The sequence below is a fragment of the Paramisgurnus dabryanus genome, chromosome 11 (assembly GCF_030506205.2).
Source record: "Paramisgurnus dabryanus chromosome 11, PD_genome_1.1, whole genome shotgun sequence".
In the NCBI taxonomy this organism is placed as follows: domain Eukaryota; kingdom Metazoa; phylum Chordata; class Actinopteri; order Cypriniformes; family Cobitidae; genus Paramisgurnus; species Paramisgurnus dabryanus.
In genome coordinates this window covers 7,352,643-7,377,614 of record NC_133347.1, presented here as the reverse complement: position 1 = coordinate 7,377,614, position 24,972 = coordinate 7,352,643, and the positions used below count along the sequence as shown (strand labels likewise).

The 24,972-nt window shown below is 40.2% G+C and overlaps 1 protein-coding gene across 1 annotated transcript in view; it reads left to right on the top strand.

The window, feature by feature from the left end:
• kcnn1b (potassium intermediate/small conductance calcium-activated channel, subfamily N, member 1b) overlaps positions 1–19,580 on the top strand; it is a 54,588-nt gene extending 35,008 nt beyond the window's left edge. Inside the window, exons 8-9 of the mRNA XM_065248396.2 lie at positions 7,207–7,276; positions 17,755–19,580. Of these exons, the coding sequence (XP_065104468.1) occupies positions 7,207–7,276; positions 17,755–18,054 (370 nt within the window). The 3' untranslated portion in view covers positions 18,055–19,580. The remainder of the gene's footprint in view (positions 1–7,206; positions 7,277–17,754) is intronic.
• Positions 19,581–24,972: the final 5,392 nt, after the last annotated feature.

Below are 24,972 nucleotides of genomic sequence, written 5' to 3'. Positions count from 1 at the left end.
TATGTACAGCTACATTACATTTCTCTCTTGTACTGTATAATCATTCTGCTACTCGTACTATGATTTCATAAGAAATATAAAACTAAAATTGACAGTGATTTAAACTTTTAGGGTCATTTGTTGTTTATTATGGGTTTGTACTTGCATAATTAATATAACATTACATAAGAAAGAGTGCAGTTATATTGAGTATTGACACGGCTGTGAACAGTTTTATATTCAGGGGTTCATATTGATCATTAATCTGGGCTGTTTCTTTGTCAGATCATAGCTTGAAATGATCTTGAAAAAGGCATTGAACGTAATCTAAGGTATAGATAAAATACCTGCGACTTTATCTCAGCTACTGACTGCCGACAAAGGAGGCTGGGAAAACATTTATAAAAATAAAGTGACTATCAAAAATTATTGCAAATATAATTATGGATTTTAGGATCAGTCCAATCCGATTTTACAGGAATTCGTACATATTTGACGAGGTGGCCAATTCGTATGTGAATCGTACAAAACATATGATTACTAGAAAAAGCAATGTTAAAGCCCGACCCCTAACCCCAACGCCACGGGGCGAATACTAAAACGTAAGAATTAGATCGTACAGATTTATACGAATTAGCCACCTTGTAAAATACATTCGAAATTCCGGTGAGATTGTGTTGGTCAGTTATAATAGTTTAAAAAGTCTTTTGGTGTGGTGTGCAACTTGAGGTTTTTAAAAAAATGTATTTTGTGTTCCATTTGTTTTGCACTAAATCACTGCAGAGCTCAGAAGTAAGTCTTGTCTTCTATCTTTCCTTACCATTGGAACCCTTTCTTCATTTTTATGAGTCTTAAACAAACATAAATCATTTGAAGCTGGGTGCCATCTTAATTTAGCAGTAATATCGATTAAGATCTTGCTCACACAGTATTAGATCCACATGCTTTACAGACTTCTTAAGGTAACTTGCAGGGAAGAAAGAGTCTTCTCAGCTTCAAATTTTATCCGATTTCACAATGTCCGAAAGTCATTCATCTAGCCTGTACCAGATTTCCATAGAAACCCACACTGCCGGGTCAAAACCAAGAAACATTAAAGCGCTGACATGGTTAGGTTAACACAAGCTTTTTATAATTGGTTAGTTTTTGGTGTAGAAAAGTCAGAAACCTTTCTGGACGCATAATCGGTTCAGGATGTGACCCGCTATTCGGCAGCCAAGAGTACATTTTTAGTGCTGAACACCACAATTATTTATAATGTATTTGGGCTTCCCTTTTACGAGACCACATAAACAAACCCTTGCTTAATGCATATAGTCATAAAAATCTAAAAATATCTGCACCTAAAACGCTCCATAAACTCAAATCGTCCATGTTGCATCTGGAGTGCAGGGGAGCTATGGAGGTCTGGGTACAGAAACAAACAGACCAATTTTGGCCCTACCAAAATTGAGATTTCATCTTTAAAATTGTATAAGTACCTGTGACAAAGTAGAAAGTGCTCACCTTTTATTTTACCATAAAGCTTGCACACTTGAGTTTTTTTTGGGGGGGGGGGGGGGGGCACTGCAGGTAGAGATTGAAGGGATTGGTTTGGGAAATAGCTTGGTTGTCCCTGAAGGGAACATTTACAATATTGTCAAGTTATGTTCTTACATTCTGCATGTGATTATTGGTGACAAGCTGTACTTTACCTGAAGACATTTTCTAATCTTTGACAAAACACTAACATGTTTCTCTTTCACCGTCTCCTCTTTCAATTCCAACCAGAACTTTGCCTTCCGGGTTTTGTTAATGCTTTCCTAGAGGAAAGCCCAGCCTTGTGTATCTAGAAGGTTCATGGTGTTGATAGGCATTAAAATTAGGTTAATGCTAATGCTAGCACATCTGTCATTACCATGGAGCACATAATTCATGTCCAGCTCATTTTGTATCAGGGTCTGTTTACACATGTTACACTGGCTCTGGTCTGACAGGATATAATACATGTTTTCAAATGAAATCTACAAAGATCTGAAATAAGGTCTCTGGTAATTAAGCATTTAAGTATGTTTACTTTGCACTGTTCTGGTTAATGTTTTCTAAAGAAAAAACAACTCTGGGAGATTGATTTGATCAGCTAACTGAATTTTGACATTTTTCCATGTTGTCTGGGTATATATATGTCAGTACACTTTGTACACAGCAAAATCCCCAGAATTAAATGAACACTGCTAGGTGTATATTCTGTCCCAATCTTACAGAGTGCAATCTGTAACTATCCTCTCTATCGCCATGTCTGTTTGAAACCTAAAATTGCATTTTAAATCTTACTTGTAGAGTTATTTTCTTAACTTAGGTTTAGATGTTGGCTTTTTATTTAAAGTCACCATTATGGTGATCAGTGATTGTTTTATTTTAGTTGGACTTGACTCTTGACTCTCACAGTAGCTTTCCTGTAGCTTGTCAGGTTTTTTTGACTGCTATAACTTTGTGTATTTAAAACATGTTTGTTATGGCAGAGAAAAGAAAATAGTGCAACTTTTTAGTGGTGGTTAGTACATAACCACCACGCAGATGTTTCCAAGGTCTTGGCTTCTAACCATCCGACTACCTGCCCGCTAAATCCCATACCCACCCATCTCCTTCAGGCCATCTCTCCGTCAGTTATCCCTGCTCTCACTCACATTATCAATTCATCCCTCTCCACTGGCACCTTCCCCATAGCATTTAAAGAGGCTTGGATAACCCCGCTGCTGAAGAAACCCACACTCAATCCTGTTATGCTAGAGAACCACAGACCCGTTTCTCTTCTTTCCTTCATTGCCAAGACTCTTGAATGCGTTGTTTTCAACCAGCTCTCCTCTTTCTTCACACAAAATAACCTCCTGGATAGCAATCAGTCTGGTTTCAAAAACAGTCACTCCACTGAGACTGCGCTGCTCTCAGTCATTGAAGCCCTAAGGCAGGCAAGGGGAGCCTCCAAATCATCTGTGCTGATCTTACTGGATCTATCTGCAGCTCTTGACACGGTCAATCCCGCATCCTCCTGTCGACCCTCATGTCTATGGGTGTCTCTGACACAGCGCTTCTATGGTTCAAGTCGTACCTCTCAGATACCTCTCATTTCGGGTATCCCTGGAGAGGTGACTTCTCCGAACCCCAACGTCTTGATACCGGGGTGCCTCAAGGCTCTGTCCTTGGGCCGCTGCTCTTTTCGATATACATGACATCCCTGGGCTCTGTCATTCGAAAACATGGCTTTTCCTATCACTGCTATGCAGATGACACTCAACTCCACTTGTCGTTCCACCTTGATGATCCCACAGTTTCTGCTCGCATCTCGGCATGCCTAAGGGACATCTCACTCTGGATGAAGGATCACCATCTCCAGCTTAACCTTGCGAAGACAGAACTGCTTGTCATATTATCTGAACCGGAGATTCAGCACAACCTTTCCATTCAGCTAGGTTCCTCGACCATCACGCCTTCCAGGATGGCCAAAAACCTCGGAGTGGTCATTGATGATCGGCTTAGCTTCAAGGAGCATGTTGCCAGCACTGCTCACTCTTGTAGATTAATCCTCTACAATATTAGGAAAATTAGACCTTTCCTAGATGAGCATGCTACGCAGGTCCTGGTCCAAGCTCTTGTCCTGTCCAGGCTGGACTACTGCAATGCGCTACTGGCAGGGCTTCCAGTCTGCACGACCAAACCCCTACAGAATTCAGAATGAAACGGCAAGAGTGGTCTTCAATGAGCCAAAGAGGGCACACGTCACTCCTCACTTTGTCAAGTTGCACTGCCTTCCTATAGCAGCTCACATCAAATTAAAGGCTCTGCTCCTGGCCTTTAAAACCACCACTGGGTCAGCACCCCCTTACCTTCACTTACTTATAGAGCCTTATGTACCCTCTCGATCACTGCGATCTGCCACCGAGCGACGGCTTGTGGTGCCCTCACAAAAAGGGAAAAAGCACAAGCGCGTACCTTCTCAGGAGCTGTTCCACAACTGTGTAATGATCTGCCGGTCATGACACGATCTGCTGACACTGTAGCTGTCTTTAAGACTCGGCTAAAACCCGATCTCTTCCACCATTACCTTACTTCCTAATAACGGACTTACTTTCTTTCTTTAGTTACCTTTCTCTTTATCTCTTTCTCTATTTACCTTCCTCTTTATATCTACATATCTCAAACCCCCCCCCCCAAAACAAATTACTAACAAACCCTTGGCTATGTATATTGTGTTGGACTTGATAAGACTATTTCCAGTGCACTTATGTATTGCTGTTCTTGTGTTGCTATAATTGCTTCTATTGTTTACCTCACTTGTAAGTCGCTTTGGACAAAAGCGTCTGCTAAATGACAAAATGTAAATGTAATCAAACAGTCAAACATCACCATCATCTAGAAAACTGATTTAATAAATTAGTGTTTGCTCACTCATCAGAAATATACTTTTCTGTTAATAATGTGATATTACAGTGCAAGGTCCAGAACTATGGTTTGTCATTCTGAAGGATTTTGAAGGACTGTGCATATTAAAAAATATCCATTGTTTAAATTAGTCACACAAACATTAAGAATCATAGTATGAATCTCAACAATGTTGAAAAAGAAAATATATTGAATTTTGAATTTATTCATGCTGCAGTGCATTATGGGAGCCTTGGGTAAGATTTGTAATTTGTTGATACCCAACATGCATTGCAGCATGAAGCTTTTCATTTTATTGTTACCATTATTGTGATTCATACTCTGATGCATGATGTTTGTGGATGTTTGCTGGATCTCATACTGTAGTACAACATTATTAACAGAAAGATATACTTCTCACAAATGTGCAATTATTAAATAATGCAACAATAATCTGATGATGTTTAGACATTATGTAATATCCACCATTATAGATTGTACATATAGTGCATTGTATTTTCTTTGCCATAACAAATATGTTTAAACACACAAGGTTATAGCAGTTAGAAAAAACGACCCAAGAAGATAAGTCTAGATTTTAGACCAAAAATATCCAATTTAAGTTATTTTGTGCATAAAACAAGCAAAAAAAATCTGCCAATTGGGCAAGCTATTTTTTTTAAAATATTTCTTAAATTTAGTGTTTAAGAAAAATTTTAAAGATTTTTTTGCTCACCCCATTGGCAGATTTTTTGCTTGTTTTATGATATGAATATTTTTGGTCTAAAAACTACACTTATTTTTTTGGATCGTTTTGCTCATCAAGAAAAAGCATCTTAATTAAATAATTTTTTTGATTTTTTTCCTGAAAACAAGACAAAAATACTAAGAATTTTTCTTCTTGATAATATTTTTTTGCAGTCTAAGAGTCAAGCCCAACTAAAACAAACACAGATCACCACAATGTTGACTTTCACCCTGTAAGACCCAAATATAGGAACAAAATGTCACCTTTTATATGTTGTTGTAGGAGTCCTCTCATGCAGAAATAAATGGGTTTTTACATTTTTGACATTTTAGTAAGTTTTTGATTGTTGATTTATTTAGTCCAGTAAAAAAAATGTCATGTTCTTTAAGGCAGGTTTGCAGGTTTTGTAAGTTCACGGTCAGAAAAACAAACCTATTTACAAAGTCTACCATTTAAAAGCATTGCAGGGTTAAACATTAGAACTTTTTAGTTATGTAAATGTGGGTTTAAAGAGAAAAAAACATGTATATTTAATTAGACCTTAAACTGATGTTGTAATATTACAACCGAGGGCTTTTCAGGGTTAAATGAAACAGCCATCTTAACCTAAGTAAGATGTAAATGCAATTTTAGGTTTAAACAGAGATGGTGATAGACGGGATAAAGTTACAGATTGCTTTTAACTCTGCTTCAGTGTTACTTTTTAACACTCCGTAAATTGTGACAATATATACACCCAGCAGCAGTTATCATTTAACTCTGGGGATTTTGCTGTGTAGAGTTCATTTTAGCTGGTACATATTGATACATATTAGTCACAAATGTGTACCTAAATGGTACATATTAGAACATTTTTTTAAAGCATACTGCCCAAATGACAGCTAGGGACCAAGTCAAAAGTTAGATTAACTTAAAAAAATTAAGTTGATGAAGCTCACATTTTAGGTGTTACAACTGAAGTATTTTTTTTATTTTTCAACAGCAATACTCCAACCAAAAATACATCATGATTTACTCACCTTCAAGTCCAATATGGCGTGGTTACCTAAAGCTAGTTATTATAGTTTATGAAGTTTAAAATATGTATATTTTTAATCGCATTGATTACATGCAGAAGACCTTTATTAACCCATTGGAGCCATGTGGATTACCTCTGTGAAGGATGAATGCACTATTTTGAGGTTGTTCCCTATAATCCCTGTTTTCTCCCATTATAAAGCTTGGAAAAGCAAGGACATTTACTAAAATAACTCCAAATGTGCTCGTCTGAAATATAATGGACATATCAAGATCGGTAAATCATGGGGAATTTTAATATTTGGCTGGAGTATCTCTTTAAACTTTAAAAGTGAGAAAATTTAAATTGATAAAACTTAATTTTTTTAAGTAGACCCAACTTTTACTTTTTAAAGAATAAAATCAACAGAAATTAAAACGAAAGTGTGTGATTTCAGCTTTGCTAGCATAGTATTTTAGGAAATGTAAAAAGTTTCTTGTCACCTTTTTAGAGTAACTTTATTATTACAGAACTTTCTATGCGCATCCGGCAATCATCTTTTTGTTTCGAGTTTTGATCGCATCAGATCACCATTAAGAAAGTTCTGCTGCACTGTTTCTTGACTTTGAGGTGGTATTATCAAATCCATCCATGTATTTATTTATTCAGAAAAAATTATTGTTCTTTTCAATCACTGTGGCTGGCTGAATAAATTTGCATGTCTGACTGGATTAAACAGGAATGTGAATGTTTGCATGTTGGCATACCATTTAGTGGGAGACATTCATAATGTGTCACTTTGACCTTCCAAATTTTTGTCTAATGATAAAACTCTGTTTCTTCCTTTCTCTCTTTCTTGCTTATTCCTCTTTTCATGAACCTCATCCTAATTTCTGCTTCCTTTCATAAACTCACACATTTCTTTTTAATACTTCCATCGCCTGCACTTCTTTGTTCTACTTCATTCTCTTTATACCCTGCACTTCCTTCTTCACTACTCCTTCTTTAAATATATCTGTCGTCTTTCCTTCTGCCCCATCTTTTTCTTCGGCTGTCCACCTGCACCTGCTTCTTTTCGTTCTAGACTGCGAAGTGTAAAGATGGAACAGAGAAAACTGAATGACCAAGCGAACACCCTGGTCGATCTTGCAAAGGTACATAAATCTTTTTCCTTTTTTGTACCGTAAGCTTCTGTGAATTTTCTGATGTTGGTTGTCGTTTTATATACCATTACATGTATGTGCTTTAGATGTGTTTGTATTAAACGGTAGAGATCACTGTGACTAATTTCATAATATATTACAAAGCTGTTACTTTTTAGTAAAAAGTCACTAAAGCAGTCTGAAAAGTTGGCAACACTAGCTGCGTTTCCATTACCCTTGAAATTCTGCAAATTAAAATAGCTAATAAAAAATGCCCCCTGTGGAAACACAGCAATTCAGCATATACTCCCACAAATAGCAAAAAAGTTTTTATGCTCGTGTGAGGTGGCAGGCAATTTGAAAAAAGAATTTACTGCAAAACTGCAATGCAAACAGTTTTTTTTTCGCATTTACATCATTCTTTAAATATTGCCCAGTATGTTTGGTTGGACAAGCGCATGGTATCAAAATACCGCATTAAAGGGATAGTTCGGCCAAAAATGATATTAAACCCATGATTTACTCACCCCCAAGCTGTCCGAGTTGCATATGTCCATCGTTTTTCAGACAAACACATTTTCGGATATTTTAGAAAATGTTTTAGATCTTTCAGTTGATTACATGTAATGTTACGGGGTCCACCCATAGTCCACGACCTTCAAGTCCAAAAAAAGTGCGTTCATCCTTCACAAAATAAATCCAAACGGCTCCAGGATGATAAACAAAGGTCTTCTGAGGGTAATCCGTGCGGTGTTGTTGTAGAAATATCCATATTTAAAACTTTATTAACGTAAATAAATACCTTCCGGTAGTGCCGCCATCTTAGTCGCGTCCGCATTCAGGATGAGAGCTTACGCAACCTACGGAGGCTACTCTGCTGCTGCTCTGTGCCCCCGCCCTCCGAATTTGTCATACATCACTAAGAAAAGTGCGTACACTACGCTTATACTCTCTCCTGAATACAGAGGAGTCTAAGATGGTGGCGCTACCGGAAGGTATTTATTTTCGTTAATAAAGTTTTAAATATGGATATTTCTACAACAACCCCGCGCAGATTACCCTCAGAAGACCTTTGTTTATCATCCTGGAGTCGTTTGGATTTATTTTGTGAAGGATGGACGCACTTTTTTTGGACTTGAAGGTCGTGGACCCCATAACTTCACATTTAATCAACTGAAAGATCTAAAACATTTTCTAAAATATTCGAAAATGTGTTTGTCTGAAAAACAATGGACATATGCAACTCGGACAGCTTGGGGGTGAGTAAATCATGGGTTTAATATCATTTTTGGCCGAACTATCCCTTTAACTGTTCTGTATGGTCACTCTCGCTTTTTATGTCATCCACATGTTGGTCTGCACGGTACCACATGGAGTTGAATATACCTGTTTCCATAGTTCTTGGAATGACTTTTCATGAGATCATTTTAGTTGCATGACATCGGTTAATGGTAATGCCGTCATTTTTTTATAAATAGTGTTTTGTTGACATTTAGAAAATTAAGTTTTGCACAAATCTATAATGGAACGCACCTACTATGAAGGTAAAATGATGCCTAAAAGATTTGCATGCACAGGATAACATTTGTAAAGGTGTAAATAAAGTTGCAAGCGTAAGAAAACGTCTCGGTTACGGATGTAACCCTCGTTCCCTGAAGGAGGGAACGGAGACGTCACGTCGTGACCGACGAATTGGGAACTCGCTTAGAGAGACCAATCTGCTTCGTATACTACTAAAACGCCAATGAACTTGGCATTGAGATATTTGCATAATGCTGGCGCCGCCCCGCCAGGTGCCTTTATAAGCAGCAGGTGCAAATAGGAAAATTAGCTTCTTTTCGCTGAGAAAGCCGGAAAGTGTGACCGGCCGTAACAGCAGGTGGCAGCACCTGTGGCGACGGGACGTGACGTCTCCGTTCCCTCCTTCAGGGAACGAGGGTTACATCCGTAACCGAGACGTTCCCTTTCAGTCGGTCACTACGACGTCACGTCGTGACCGACGAATTGGGAATCCCTATCAAAACGCCACTAGGGGCTGACCTCTTCCAGTGTCTGCGTAAAGCCCTCCGGTTCCACTTAAGGAGGAGGAGAATTAGGTTTTAAGGCAGAAGGCCGGGCACTAGATGTTCCTTTAACCCCACAGAAGTGCCAGCGACTGGGAAGCGCCCTACCTGAGCGGGATAGGAACGCTGCGGAAGCCACCACCCGTCTTAAGGGTTAATGGTGGGCGAAAGTCAACCGTAGTTGAGGTAAAAATGACAGCCGTGGCTGTGTAAGCAAAGCAGTGCTCTGCTAAGGGAAACGTGGGCTAGTAGGATTAACCCCACGGAAAAATACTCACAAAGGAACCCGGTGGGACACAATGTGGAGCCCGAGCCAGACACATAGGTTCGCGAGGATACAGCTAGTGAAAGGCTGACAGCCAATGCTCCGCAACAAAGGCTGCCAAGGCAGCGGAGGAAGAACAATTCAAACCATTACGCATTTTTGTTCTGAAGGCCTTCCATACTGACACAGTTATGAAGCATCAGTTGGAGGCTGCAAGCCGACCTGCGAGACTGCTCTCCGTGCTCCCCCTGGTGAGGAAAGAACACGAGAGGATACAGGCTCGATACGAACACTGTAAAATCTAGTGAACGTATTAGGTGTCGCCCAACCAGCAGCTCTACAGATGTCTGTTAGCGAGGAACCACGAGCTAAAGCCCAAGATGAGGCAACGCTCCGTGTGGAGTGCGCTCTCAAATCAAAGGGGCAAGGAATACCCTGAAGATTATAAGCCAGGGCGATAGTATCAACTATCCAATGAGACATCCTCTGCTTAGTGACAGCTTTCCCTTTCTGCTGGCCACCATAACAAACAAAGAGCTGGTCTGAGGTCCTGAGGCTTTGCGTGCGAACCACGTAGAGTCGCAGTGCGCGTACGGGGCACAACAAAAGCCATGGTTGGGTCTGCGTCCTCCGGGGGCAGCGCTTGCAAGCTCACCACCTTATCTCTGAAGGGAGTGGTGGGAACTTTGGGCACGTAGCCTGGTCTGGGTCTCAGTGAGACAGCAGGACCAAACTAAAAGCACGAATCGTCAACAGAGAATGCATGTAAATCCCCTACTCTTTTCATGGAGGCCAATGCTATCAGGGTCAGAGTTTTCATTGATAAAAACATCAGACTCGTAGACTGCAAAGGCTCAAAAGGGAGACCTGAAGGCTTCAGCACCATGGACAGGTCTCAGGCGAAAGAGGGAGGGCGCGAGGGGTTTAGCCTGCGAGCGCCTCTTAAAATGTAATAATTAAATCATGCTGGCCAACTGATCTGCCGTTGATAAGTGAGTGATAAGCAGAAATAGCGGCGATATCAACTTTAATGGTGGAGGGACAGCCTACCATCTAACCTATGTTAAAGATATAAAAGCACAATGTTAATGGGCATTCTCTGGGGTCCTCGCGTTTGCGAAGAGCACCGGGTGACGAAAAAGGTTTCATTAAGCGCGTAAGCCCGTCTTGTGGACGGTGCTCGAACCGCGTCGATGGTGTTAGATACCGCTTGCGATAAATCACCTAAACCTTGCGCGCGCTCAACGACCATACATGGAATCCCACAGGTCGGGGCGCGGGTGCCATAATGTGCCCCTTCCTTGAGAAAGAAGTCTTTCCTCAGGGGAAATCGTCAGGGAGGGGCTGTCGCGAGGAGCATTAACTCTGAAACCCAATTCCTGGTAGTCCAGTACGGGCGACTAATAAAAGGCTCTCCTCGTCCTGCCTGACTTTGCACAGTGTCTGCGCAATAAAGCTCACTGGAAGGAATGCGTATTTACGCACCCCCCGCGGCCAGCTGTGTGCCAACGCATCCACGCCGAGGCTGCCCTCGGTTAGTGAATAAAATAGGCGACAGTGGGTATCGTCCGGCGACGCAAACAGATCTATCTACGCACAACCGAACTTCTTCCAAATTAGCTGGACCGTCTGGGGGTGGAGTCGCCATTCGCCGGGGGCGCAGCTCGGGAAGCGCGTCTGCCGCTGTATTGAGCGTACCCGGGATGTAAATGGCACGAAGGGACCTCAGATGCTTCTGACTCCAAAGGAGGAGATGACGAGCGAGATGCGACAGGTGACGAGAGCGCAAAACCGCCTTAACGGTAAATAACGCAACAGTCGCAATGTTACTGGTGTCGGCTAATACATCCTTCCCTCGCATCTCCATAGCGGAGCGTACAAGTCCCAGATATACAGCGCACCGCTCGCAGCAGTTGGGGTGCTATGCACACCCCTGAGACTGCAAGCCCGTCATACGTGGCTGATCATCCCGTGCTGAGGGCATTGCAATATACAGAATGCCAGGAGACCCCTCAGGGGCACATCTTCTATCGGAAATGCCGGGTCTACCACGGGGAAAAATTGAGATGACACGCAGGTGTAATGTTTACACGGTGTATGTCGGTGTGCCACGCTCTCCTCGAGACTCGATCGTAAGCCAACGCTGAAGCGGTCTCATATGAAGCAGCTCGGGCGGATGTCACAGCCGCAGCATGCTGTCATATGTCCAGGAGCTTCTGAAATTGTTTCAGAGGGACCGCGTACTTCCCTCGAATTAAACCGAGGCAAGTCAGAACTGACTAGGTTGCGCGCTCTTATAAAACACGCCAATTAGTCGATCGAGTCTTATTTCCATACTGAGAAAAAGGATCCTCTGCACGGGGCAAAGTTGCTCTTTCCCAGTCGACCTGAAGACTTAAACGAGCGAGATGCCGAAGCATTAACTCTCTGTGTTCGCGCACGTCTGCTAAGAACGGGCTATTATAAGTCGACGTACATAAAAGCAGAATGCGAACAACGCTCTCTCTCTGATATTTTAATGCCGTGACTAGCACACGGAGACACGGAGAGAGAGAGAGACAGCTCGAATGGTGTACTCAGTATTAATATGCCCACCCACGACGCAGAGCGAAAAACGGTCTAAAGCGAGGGGAGATGGACACATAAAGTACACGTCTTACAGGTCTAAGGCTGCAAACCGATCTGAATATTGAAATACGAGCCTCGGCGTTATCATCCAAAAAGAACACCTTCGTAGAGCCGGTGCGTAAATCAAATCGATCGTAACCCGCCGCGTATTTTGGGTACTATGAGATACAGGCTGGAAAAACCCTATCATCATCATCATCTCGGTAAGAGGGACCGGCTCGAACATCCTTCGCCAACAGGATATCGACTTTTGCACGCAGTACATGTGCATCGGACGCTTTCACCACAGTGAAACGAAAGCCCGAATTTTGGGGAGTGCCGGATTCGTAACCGAGGCGGATCGTGCGTAAAACCCAACGAAACGGGCTGGGAACTGAAGCCAAGCACCCAGGCACCGTACGAGGAGAAATAACGACACTACCGAAGTACCCGCGGTGGGGCAGCGAAGCGAGACAGGTGGGACTGCCGGTGCGTCTGCTGTAACAGCATAAACATCTACAGTATGTGTGTGACACTGACCTGAGCCCGCTGAGGGTAACGGTCATCTGGTCTCCTCTACGGAGAGCGCAGACTCCGATGAGGGTGCTGGTGGTCCGGTCTCCTCAGCGGAGAGCTCGGACTCCTCAGGTCACCCGCTGGCGATAGAGGAGAGGTAGGGGAGCTGGTGAGTACCCGCTCACGGCTCTCTCGATCCTCCGGAGACCTAGAGAGGGAAGAGGAATGCACTCTTATGTGTGGTTAAGTGGGTACCGGCCGAACAGCCGGTGGAACATATGCAAACCAAGGATTTTCCACCCGACCCTCTATCGGGGGAAGGAGCTCCATCTCCTGAAGAGTGATCCTCTGCCAATCCGGGTCGCCCTTCACTGGCCACTTAAACTCCCGAATTTCACGGGAAGCGGCTAAGCGGGCGGGGCGAGCTGCTGACGACCGGTTCCCCTGCGCTGCCGAGATGGGGTCCGAGGAGGGGAACGGAGGTGGTCGCCGCAGGACGCCGACGGCGAGAGGCAGACTGAGGAGCCGGCGTGGTGGACCAAGGGCAGCTCTCTTCCGCCGGGGCATGACCTAAGAGATCGCCTCAGTCTGCGCAGCGGAGCTGTACGACTCCCCTGGCTCGCCGAAGAGGCCGGTCTGTGAGACAGGAGCATTCAAGTTGTTCACGTCTGCGTCCGTCATGTCAGCCAGACACAGCCAAAGGTGGCGATCTTGAACCACTGTGGTGGACATCGCACGACTGAAGGTCGCGGGCTCCCTCGTAAATCCTTGTGAGCCTGCAGCAACGTTATTGCGTGCAGGGCCGAAGCCGCCTCTCCGGCATGCCTGATGGGCAGCGTCCGTGACCGGACAACTGTCTACAAACACGGGAGGGAAGGGTTGGGTGGTCCCTCCAGGAACGCATCCCGCTCTACTGAAGGGGTCCCCGCCCTTAGCGGCTCCGTTGGTGAGGGAGGTGAGGGGTGAAGCTGAACGGCCGGACGGCCGCAAATCACGTCAGCTCTTCGTGCCGTCGGGAAAGAAAGGCACAGGAGGAGAGGACCGAGAGGCCCGAGCAGCTCCGAAGTACCAATCATGTGGGCGGGACGGTTCGGGCGGAGAGGGGTTAACCTTTCCAACTCTACCGTCTCCGCCGCTCGCGGGCACGGCCGCCATCTCCGGAACGACTCTGCCTCGGAGGAAAAATGGACACCCCTCTGATGCTGCAGAAGTGACGGGACCAGAAGGAGGTCCAATGGATTCGGCAGACATCGTAGAACACGACTCTGCAGTCTCCACCGGAGCCTCAACCGGCTGAGGATGAGAAGGCCGGTAGGTGGAGGACGCATCCTCCGTCCTACTCAGCGTAGTGACGCGAAGGGCGCCCTGCGAGCGCTTGACAGCCGCACCATGGCGGCGTCAGCACTGCAAAGGCGCGGACAGCGTTCCCGTAGAAACGACAGTCGTCTCCGCAATCCAAGAGGTTTATGCTCTCACAGAGAGAACAGAAACTCTCCACGAACGCAGCCCCGGAGTGCTCGATGCCTGAGCACGAAGACAGCGCTCGTGACCGTCACTGGAACCCTTATACTTCTCGCATCCAAGATCGCACGGCGAAAAGCTATCCTGAAAAGGACGCTGATCTCCGCATATACGAGAGAGTGGCTGCCTTTAACAAGGCACAAAGCTCTCTCGTATCACTCTTTTAGGGAAATTCACTCAGATGCTTAGTTGATGAGCGCACAGGAAGGCAACGCACACACTAAACTCAAAACAATAAACAGATGTAGAGCCGTGGAATAAGCGAAGCGTCCGCTGTGATACTGCTAGTTCAACCAACTTCAGCAATCAAATCCCAACAGAGTAAAGTAGCTTCTCAGTAGCAGATAAAGCCGGCTTTCGAAGCGAAAAAGCTAATTTTCCTATTTGCACCTGCTGCTTATAAAGGCACCTGGCGGGGCGGCGCCAGCATTATGCAAATATCTCAATGCCAAGTTCATTGGCGTTTTAGTAGTATACGAAGCAGATTGGTCTCTCTAAGCGAGTTCCCAATTCGTCGGTCACGACGTGACGTCGTAGTGACCGACTGAAAGGGAACAAGTTTGCATCATTGTACTGTTTGTAATTCAAGTATGAACAGTATTCATCTGACCTCAGTTTTTCTGCGCCTACACTTTTGGCACAGTTTTTCCTCTGATATACAGCCAAAAGCATTGCAAGTCTGCAAACAGTGGCGTGCAATCAAAAACACAGTTTATGAACGGCAAATAAACCATTTTTAAATGTGTACAGAGGGAAAAACAATTTCCTGATATAACCCGGCATCTACTGATCCTTCTGCGCTTACAGTTTGTCACGATTCTCTTACTCATTTGAGTTTGCAAGCGTGGGTGGGAAGGCGCGGCTATCAAATGAGGCTACTGATGACTCATTGTTTTTCTTTTCTGATTGGTCCAATAACGATAGTAATTGTCTCAGTATCGTCCACAAGGCTGCAGGAATGCTACTAAAATGCACACAGACAAATGTAGAGACTTATACATAATATATATATATATATATTTCTCCCAATTAAATTTTTCAACCCCTTAACCATAGCCTGCCTGTATGCTTGCTTACTGGGAGACTGCTGATAATAGTTTGTTAATAACTTGTTTTCTTAAACTTGCAAATTGATTAACAACTTTACAAATAGTTTTTGCGCACACAAATTTATTTCATACTTGCAATGTCACGTACACTATTACAAACTTTATCCTGCGCATGCAAATCTTTTGGGTGTCATACTGTATCTACTGTCTCAGACACTCTCATTACTTCAGCAAGTTAACCCCACCCACTGATTAACATATAATTTGCATACAGGAAACTGTTAACTCTTTCACCGCCAGCGTTTTTAAAAAAAAAGTTGCCAGCCAGCACCAGCGTTTTTCATGATTTTCCCCAAAGTTTAATGCCTTACAGAAAATGTTCTTCTTTAAATATATAAACATACAATATACCAAATGAAAGAACCGACCCTCTGCTTTCAAAAAAAAAAAAAAAAAAAACGTTTCATCCTACCTTCAGTGGTTCTTTTGTAATCAGCTTTTGAATATGGGTAGGTTTCTGCCAAAACACCACATTTTGAGCAGAAAGCAGAGATAATTCCATTTTTGTGACGGACTTTTCATAGAGATCCCATTCAGAGCGATCTTTAAAACAGACACGCACATGCAGCCGCTTGCCATAGGTCAATACTTCCGGGTTTAAAAAGTTGCGGAAGGGTAGCGGTTTTGCGGAAAGACGGAAAATCTCGTCATTGGCAGGGAAGCGTTTTCTCTTGATTGAGGAGATATCTCGTCAATGGCGATGAAAGAGTTCAATAGAAACATAATTTCTAGGGCTGTCAAAAGATTAATCGCTATTAATGACATACAAAATAAAAGTTTGTGTTTGCATAATATATGTGTGTGTGTACTGTGTGTACTGTGTGTATATATTATGTAAATAAACACATATATGTATGAATTTAAGAAAATTGTCATTTAGTTATATTTTTTATTCATTTTTATAATATAAAATATATCAAAAAATATATAAATATACATGTACATGTAAATGCTTCTTAAATACAAACATTTATGTGTGTGTATTTATATATATATCAAATAATTACATCCAGTGCATACACATAAATTATGCAAAAAAACCTTTTATTTTGTAAGCGATTTATCGCAATTAATCTTTTGACAGCCCTAATAATTTCACATAAAATGTAAACTTAATTTACATTTTAGTTTGAATTGTGACTACTATTGTGTGAGCATTAATAAAAAGTGTTTTAAAAAAATGATTAGCATTTTTCTATAATAAAATGATTGATCTGGTTTTAGTTTTTATTTTATCATGCAATAGACTTTTTAAATAACTTTTATGCTACATTGTTGTTAAATTCTTTGTTACTTCATTGCATGTTTAATTCATTTAAAAATAAGGTGAGTTTTCATTTTAAAAGTCGGCATGAAATGGAAGTAGCAATTGTCTTATTTTCCCCATCATTACGTATATCTGATTGAAACAACTTCTGAAAAAAGAATAAAGGTGGAGCGGGACTTTGTCCATCAAGAACTGATTGGATCGTTTGAAGTTGGATCATGTTGACATAGACATTATATACGTAGACGCCTCATGACGTGCTACAACGTAATCCAGCATCGGCGCCATATTGGTTGGGTCTCCTCACTCTACATCAGGGGTGTCCACTCCTGCTCCTGGAGGGCCGGTGTCTCTGCAGAGTTTTATTCCAACCCTAATCAAACACACCTGATCCAGCTAATCAAAGTCTTACTAGGCAGACTAGATACTTTGAGGCAGGTGTGTTGAGCGAAGTTTTAGCTAAACTCTGCAGGACACAGGCCCTCCAGGAGCGACTTTGGACACCCCTGCTCTACATTAACACCAGAGTCAATGGAGAGCGAGCAACTATGCCCATATTTTGTGCAGTTTACAGTTGCAATAACCGGTGCAGTATTGACACCAGATTGCTTGGGATTACCTTTCACAAGTAAATTGTACAATAAATTTGGTTATTTTACCATTTATAATATTATGTCATCGTAACTAACGTTACTTACGTGTACAAAAAACATGTAAAAATCTGGTAAAATTTTTGTGAGTTATGATTATTGTAGTTGGGGATACACCTTCCTCAGTAGACATAAATGAAGCATTGTTGACCCATCCAAGATGGCGGCCGCGCTGATACGTCGGCTCCAATAGGCAGCATCAGTCTATGAGGCATCTACGTATATAATGTCTATGCATGTTGATACTTGACTTTTTTCTCTTAGGCACCACCCTCGCACTATTCCTCATGACCGGAAGTAAAGAGAGATCATTTGAGTGGATGAAATTAGTGTTTTTGTTAAAGATTATAAGGGGATCCCCCAATATTCAAAAAAAGTTTTAATTTTAATTTTAAATGTTTTATGTCCCAAATTTGAAGTGGAATTGGTAATTAACCCACTTGTTAACTGTGTTAGTAAATAAGTGCCCTGATCCCAGTCATCTCTTTTCAGACGCAAAATGTGATGTACGACCTGGTATCGGAGCTGCAGGAGCGCAGCGAGGAGCTCGAAAAACGTATTGGTCACCTCGAAACAAAACTGGACTCCATAAACAGCAGCCTGCAGGCTCTGCCCGGCCTGCTCTCACAAGCCATACAGCAGCAACAGCACCACCTGCTGGACGGGCTGACTCACCGCGGATTCACATTAATACGACCCTCCTCGCAGGCCTCCGAGCGCTCCTGGGCATCGTCGGTTCACAGACGGAGATCACCCTCTACCGCACCACACACATCGTCTGACAGCGGCTAGCACGCTCGCGCACTCTCGAAAACCATACTCTAAAACCTACACACACTCCTCCACACCTCTGTCATCGACTAACACCTCTAAATATACTTTTAGTACTAAAACGTTAACACGAATGACAACGCCAACACACTGAAAACGAACATAATGAATTAACACATCATGGTAGAGATATGGTTTATGTTTAGCCATTGTATGGCTGTCTAATGTTAGCTTTTTTGTAAAGCCCTTGTATAGTAATGGACTGGATTCAGACTGCAGAGGGTGGAATGGATTTATATAAAGATTTAGTACATTAAATGGAAGTAAACCAATAAAAAAAAGGATTGAGAAGGAAGGAGAGACTGTCACCGTAAAGATGTCTTATCTTTGTTAGTGCTTGCAGGCTCTGTTGGGAATAGCATACTAGCATACTACTGTTGCTGCAGTATATACATGTCCCAGTAGACGAAATTTCTACAGTATATGCATGGTATACCCGGATGACTTCTTATTAGGCCAAACTAAATACTTTATCTCGCAATGCTCTTTACCTTTTGCTCATTTCTTAGGCCTACCAGGCAAAATTTGGATTTAGTTTTAATTTTCAAGTGTATAATAGACGCCACTCACTAAATTAAACATGCAAAATGATGAGCTCATGTGAAAATAGCATAGTATACATCATGGTATATAGTTTTAAGATATAGTAGGCAACACACAGGCTATACTGCACAGTATTCAGTAAGTAGTAAACTAGTATTCAATTCCAGACATACTAGAATTGTAAAATTAAAAGTGCTAAATGAGGGCCTTTGGAAGTTCAGTGGGTGCATGTTGAAAACCAAATGTTTAAGAATTGAAAGGTCATTGATTATTTCTAGATATTCAGTTATAACAAAAAAAATTTGACACATATTAAATATTTTTTATTATATTATATTACACTCAAAAAATCCTGGGTTATTTTCAACCTAGCATTGGTTTAAAATGGGAAGAACACAACCTGTTGGATTGTAATCTAACCTATGTTGGGTTGTTTTAACCCATTATTGGGTCAAATGTAAGCATTTTTGGTTTATTTTAACCAGATGGATGGGTTTGTCTCTTTTCTTTTTCTTCCTTTATTTCTTTACACCATTCGAGCATCTACGGCTATATTCATGGCGAGAACAAGTTGATCCATACACAGGTTGGGGAGGGACAATTTGGCATCTCCAATCTGCCTAACTTGAACTGGTTGCATGGAGAAAATCAATAGTTTAAGAATTAAAAGGTCATTGATCATTACTATACATATTCAATTATAACCAAAAAATTAGGCACATATATATTAAATATTTTTGTATTATATTATTTTATACTACATAAAAAATCATGGGTTATTTTCAACCTGGCATTGGTTTAAAATGGGATAAACAAAACCTGTTGGATTGTAATCTAACCTTTGCTGGGTTGTTTTTACCCATTCTTGGGCCAAATATAAGCATTTTTTTGGGTAAATTTAACCCAATGGCTGGGTTTGCCCCTTTTTGATCCAACGCAGGGTTGAAAACAACCTAGCTTTTTATAGTTTATATATTATTATATAATATAATATAAAATAAAATATTATATTATATTATAATATAAACTAATATAATATAATATAATATATTAGTTTATATTAGTTTTTGTTTATATATTAAAGTATAGTATAGTATAACTATTATAGTACTGTAGTTTTCAACCCAGCATTGGGTCAAAAAGGGAAGAGCCCAGCAGCTGGATTGAAATTAATAAAAAAAATTATATTCGACCCAACAATGGGTTAAAGCAAACCAGCATGGGTTAAATTACAACCTAGCAGGCTGGGCTCATCCCTTTTTTACCCAACGCTGAGTTGAAAATAACCCAGCATTTTTATATATATTATATTATATTACATTCAGAAAAATCCTGGGTTATTTTCAACCTGGCATTGGTTTAAAATGGGACAAACACAACCTGTTGGATTGTAATCTAACATATGCTGGGTTGTTTTAACTCATTCTTGGGTCAAATATAAGCACCATTTCATTTGCATTTTTTATAGTTTATATATTATATTACATTACATTACATTATATTTTCAACCCAGCATTGGGTCAAAAGGGGATGAGGCCAGCATCTGGGTTGAAATTAACCCAGAAAATGTTTATATTTGGTTAAAACAAACCAGCATGGGTTAATTTACAACCCAGCGAGCAGGGCTCATCCCTTTTTGACCCAACACTGGGTTGAAAATAACCCAGCATTTTTAAGAGTGTATATTATATTATATTTTGAATATACTATTTTAATTTCAGCAACGCAAACACTTGGTGTTAGCAATATGGGTCAGACTGATGCCATAATTCACCTTTTCATGCTATTGTATTTAGACAGATTTAAAGGAACCACATAGTATCACAAAGCTTCCAAGGGTCCTTACAACTCTTTTAGTTCAGGCATTCTGCAAGACAGTCTGGGAATGTGCTGGGAAAGCTGTATACACAGAAATGCAAATGAAGATGGAGCTAACCAATGGTTTTCTCTTAATTTTTCCTTTCTGTTCTCATTTTTTACTGAGATTCCTCTTTTTTATTTATCTAGATTTTTTATAGCTTGTAGAGGATATACGGTAATGTTACTGCAGAGTGGCTGCATAGTTACAAAAATCAAAGCAAGATTAAGAATAACAAATCACCTGAACTAAATGTAGAAATTAAGAGATAAACCTCACATTTGGATGTCATTATCAGTCACATGAATTTACAGGTTTGTTTCCCAGTTCTGGGTTTAGACCGATAACTTCAAGATGTGATTGTGTTTACGGGTTTGGAAAACAGCAAACTGCCTTTACTGTGTGTCTTTGGCCTTGTTGACCAAGCTGTAGCAGATTTACATAATGCTGGCCTCCAATATACTGTAAGAAATAAATGAAAAAATTCAATACTTCTGTACCTTGCATTTTTACCAATCTTACAATTTGCTGTATGTGTACACTTACCTAAAGGATTATTAGGAACACCTGTTCAATTTCTCATTAATGCCATTATCTAAACAACCAATCACATGGCAGTTGCTTCAATGCATTTAGGGGTGTGGTCCTGCAAGAATGGTCAGAATTAAATAAAGGTGATTTAAGCATTTTGAGCGTGGCATGGTTGTTGGTGCCAGACGGGCCGGTCTGAGTATTTCACAATCTGCTCAGTTACTGGGATTTTCACGCACAACCATTTCTAGGGTTTACGAAGAATGGTGTGAAAAGGCAAAAACATCCAGTATGCGGCAGTCCTGTGGGCGAAAATGCCTTGTTGATGCTAGAGGTCAGAGGAGAATGGGGCGACTGATTCAAGCTGATAGAAGAGCAACTTTGACTGAAATAACCACTCGTTACAACCGAGGTATGCAGCAAAGCATTTGTGAAGCCACAACACGCATAACCTTTAGGCGGACAGCAGGGCTACCCACTGGGTACCACTCATCTCCACTACAGATAGGAAAAAGAGGCTACAATTTGCACAAGCTCACCAAAATTGGACAGTTGAACACTGAAAAAATGTTACCTGGTCTGATGAGTCTCGATTTCTGTTGAGACATTCAGATGGTAGAGTCAGAATTTGGCGTAAACCGAATTTGAACATGGATCCATCATGCTTTGTTACCACTGTGCAGGCTGGTGGTGGTGGTATAATGGTGTTGGGGATGTTTTCTTAGCACATTTTAGGCCCCTTAGTGCCAATTGGGCATCGTTTAAATGCCACAGCCTACCTGAGCATTGTTTCTGACCATGTCCATCTCTTAATGACCACCATGTACCCATCCTTTGATGGCTACTTCCAGCAGGATAATGCACCACGTCACAAAGCTCCAATCATTTCAAATTGGTTTCTTGAACATGACAATGAGTTCACTGTACTAAAATGGCCCACACAGTCACCAGATCTCAACTCAATAGAGCATCTTTGAGATGTGGTGGAACGGGAGCTTCGTGCCCTGGATGTGCATCCCACAAATCTCCATCAACCGCAAGATGCTATACTATCAATATGGGCCAACATTTCCAAAGAATGCTTTCAGCACCTTGTTGAATCAATGCCATGTAGAATTAAGGCAGTTCTGAAGGCGAAAGGGGGTCTAACACAGTATTTGTACGGTGTTCCTAATAATCCTTTAGTGTTTAGTTGAATGTATACATAATGATAAATGTATGCAGTTTTCATAATTAAGTTACTTACAAACCTCTATTTCAGAATTATATATCAGTAAAAATTCCTTTTTGCACTTACATTTTTTTACGTTAAATCAACTTAAAACTACAAATAATTTCACATTTCTTGACTAGTGAGAAGATGTTAAAAAAATTACATTGAAATGGCCTACTTATGCAACTTTCATAATTTGTAACTCCTTAATAGTCAAGTTTTCAGGATGTTGAATAACAATTTCTCTATCGTGGTTGATGAAATTTTGGTGTCGGGATAAACGGACACATTTTTAGAATAAATCTTGCTTTTTTACTGAGTGAGCTAAAAAAGCATGTAACTTGATTGCTTTCATTTTCTTCATTGTTCATCCATTTAGTTATCTCACATTCTTCTTTCTGTGAATTTTCTGTGCATTGAATCTATTCGAAGCCGAATCTTAACTTTTGTCCTTATAAATCAGCTGCAGTTCTGAAAGTATAGATTTTACAATTTTGAGTGGGTGCTGTGATGTTGACGGACCTCCCTTCATCTTTCTCCTCATTTATATTCTTTCTTTTCTTATGTCTTGTTTTAGTAATTGACTTCAGCTCTTTATACAAAATGCTTCAGAAAAATAACAGGCATGCATAAACATGCATGATCAAAATGCTGTTAAATGCAAATGAATGTAGATCACTTTCTTCAGATATTGTACAATCAGACATAAACTGCCCGTGCAAATTAAAACTACATTTACATTTAAGCATTTGGCATGCTGTTATCTAAGGGACATGGTCTACAGGTTTATCAGTAGGCCTATGTGCGTTCCCTAAATCAAACCCACAACGACAAACGCAGTGCTCTACTAACTGAGCTACCGAAATATGGGATTAATTTAATTAACACTTAGTAAAACTATTTTCATGCACAAATATTGAACTTAATATACAAAACAACTTGTGCTGCTGGTTTTTTTAGTATATTTTACAGTAGTAAATACAAGTAAACTTTAATTTAAACTGTGATCTTCTACACTCCTCTCAAGTCCATAGCTTCACTCAATTTATGCATTAATATTTAAGATCCATAACAAACATTTTATCTTAATTCTTTATTTCAAGCAGATTCGTTTGCCAAGGGGTCCTTTTAAAGAGGGAACACTCAGTGCAGCATGGGCCAATAAAGGATTAATGGATTGATCAATGATTTATGTTTTGGTCACAGACCATTAAACTAGGAGCCATACTTGCTTGTTTTATAACACAAAGTGAAGTGCTAGTATGTTTTTTTCTGTTTTGATTCTTATTCAAAATTGCACAGATAAATGACCTATGTCCAGAATTTCTTAATCAGTTTGACATTGCATATAAAATGTGGAGCAGTCAAAAAAGTTTGAATTATGTTATTGTACTGTAGGCATAACACTTTATTTCAATAGTCATTTTTTAGACATTTTACTAACAATAAGTAACTTCTTATTAACTAACAGTAGCCTATGGAGTTTCTGCTTAATATCTGTCTATATTTTAATTCCCAACAGACATTATGCCTTCTGTAAATAACTTTGCGATTACATGTTAACTAACCATGACCCTTCTCTAACCCTACCATTAATACTCTAATAAGAGTTAGTTGACATGTAGTTTATTTCAGTATGGTTAGCAAAATGTCTTAAAATGACTACGAAATATAGTGGAACCTAATTGTATATGAGAATAAAGTGTAAGTTAAAGAGAGTTAAAAAAAACAAAAAAGCAAAATATATATTTTTTCGCCTAAATATATTTTAAAATATGCTAAATAAGTTAATTTTATAAAGTATATTTTTGAAGTTGAAACTATATTTAATTTTAACCTTTTAAAAACCGTTATGTTTACAGGTTCGTAACATAAACAAAGTTTTTTCTTCCAATGTGACGTAAATATATTTCCGTGAATTTAAATAAGGGCTATATATATTTTTTAATGTTTTAAAATGTATTTACTTTTAAAATATATTTCAAAATATACAAATAAATCGCCAACAAATATATCGGTGAAAATATATTTTTGTAAACATATTCCGAATATATATTTCAGCAAATACATTTTTTGGCCATTTTTTGTATTATTTTAAAATATATTTTTTGCTGTATGGGATGTTTTGAAACATTTGGTCAATTCTGGCATTGTGGTGTCAATTAAAAATTACATTTAAAAAAACTAAAAACAAATAATTAAGCGTTACACAATCAATGTAAACAACAATATTCGCATTCTTAGTGTAATTTACATTTTTGAACAATATGATATAGATTTTAACATGACGAAACGTGAACAAGAATAGGGCACAAGAGGGCGCCATTAGACTGCTGCCAAATTACTTACTATACAAAATAAATTGTATATATTTGTGTTTGCGTGCGTGTACCCACCTGACCCAATCCCTCAAAACAATATATAGACGAATTTTAATGCAGCTTCTATTTATCTATTAGAAATAATGTGTCAAGAAGACTTTTACAATAACAATCACTGGATTACAAAGCAGAACATATAATCGAAATAGGTAGTTTTTAGAAGTTGTCACCAGGAAGTTAATTCAGATATTTTTAACCATCCTTTAACCCTTTTCATGCCAAATAATTGGCATTTACGTAATTAGGATTGTGATGATAACAACTATTCCATATTTTATATTTTATTCACTATTTTTATTGCGGTCTAAAATTGTAATACAACCGTGATCCAGGGAAAACATCCATATCTCAAA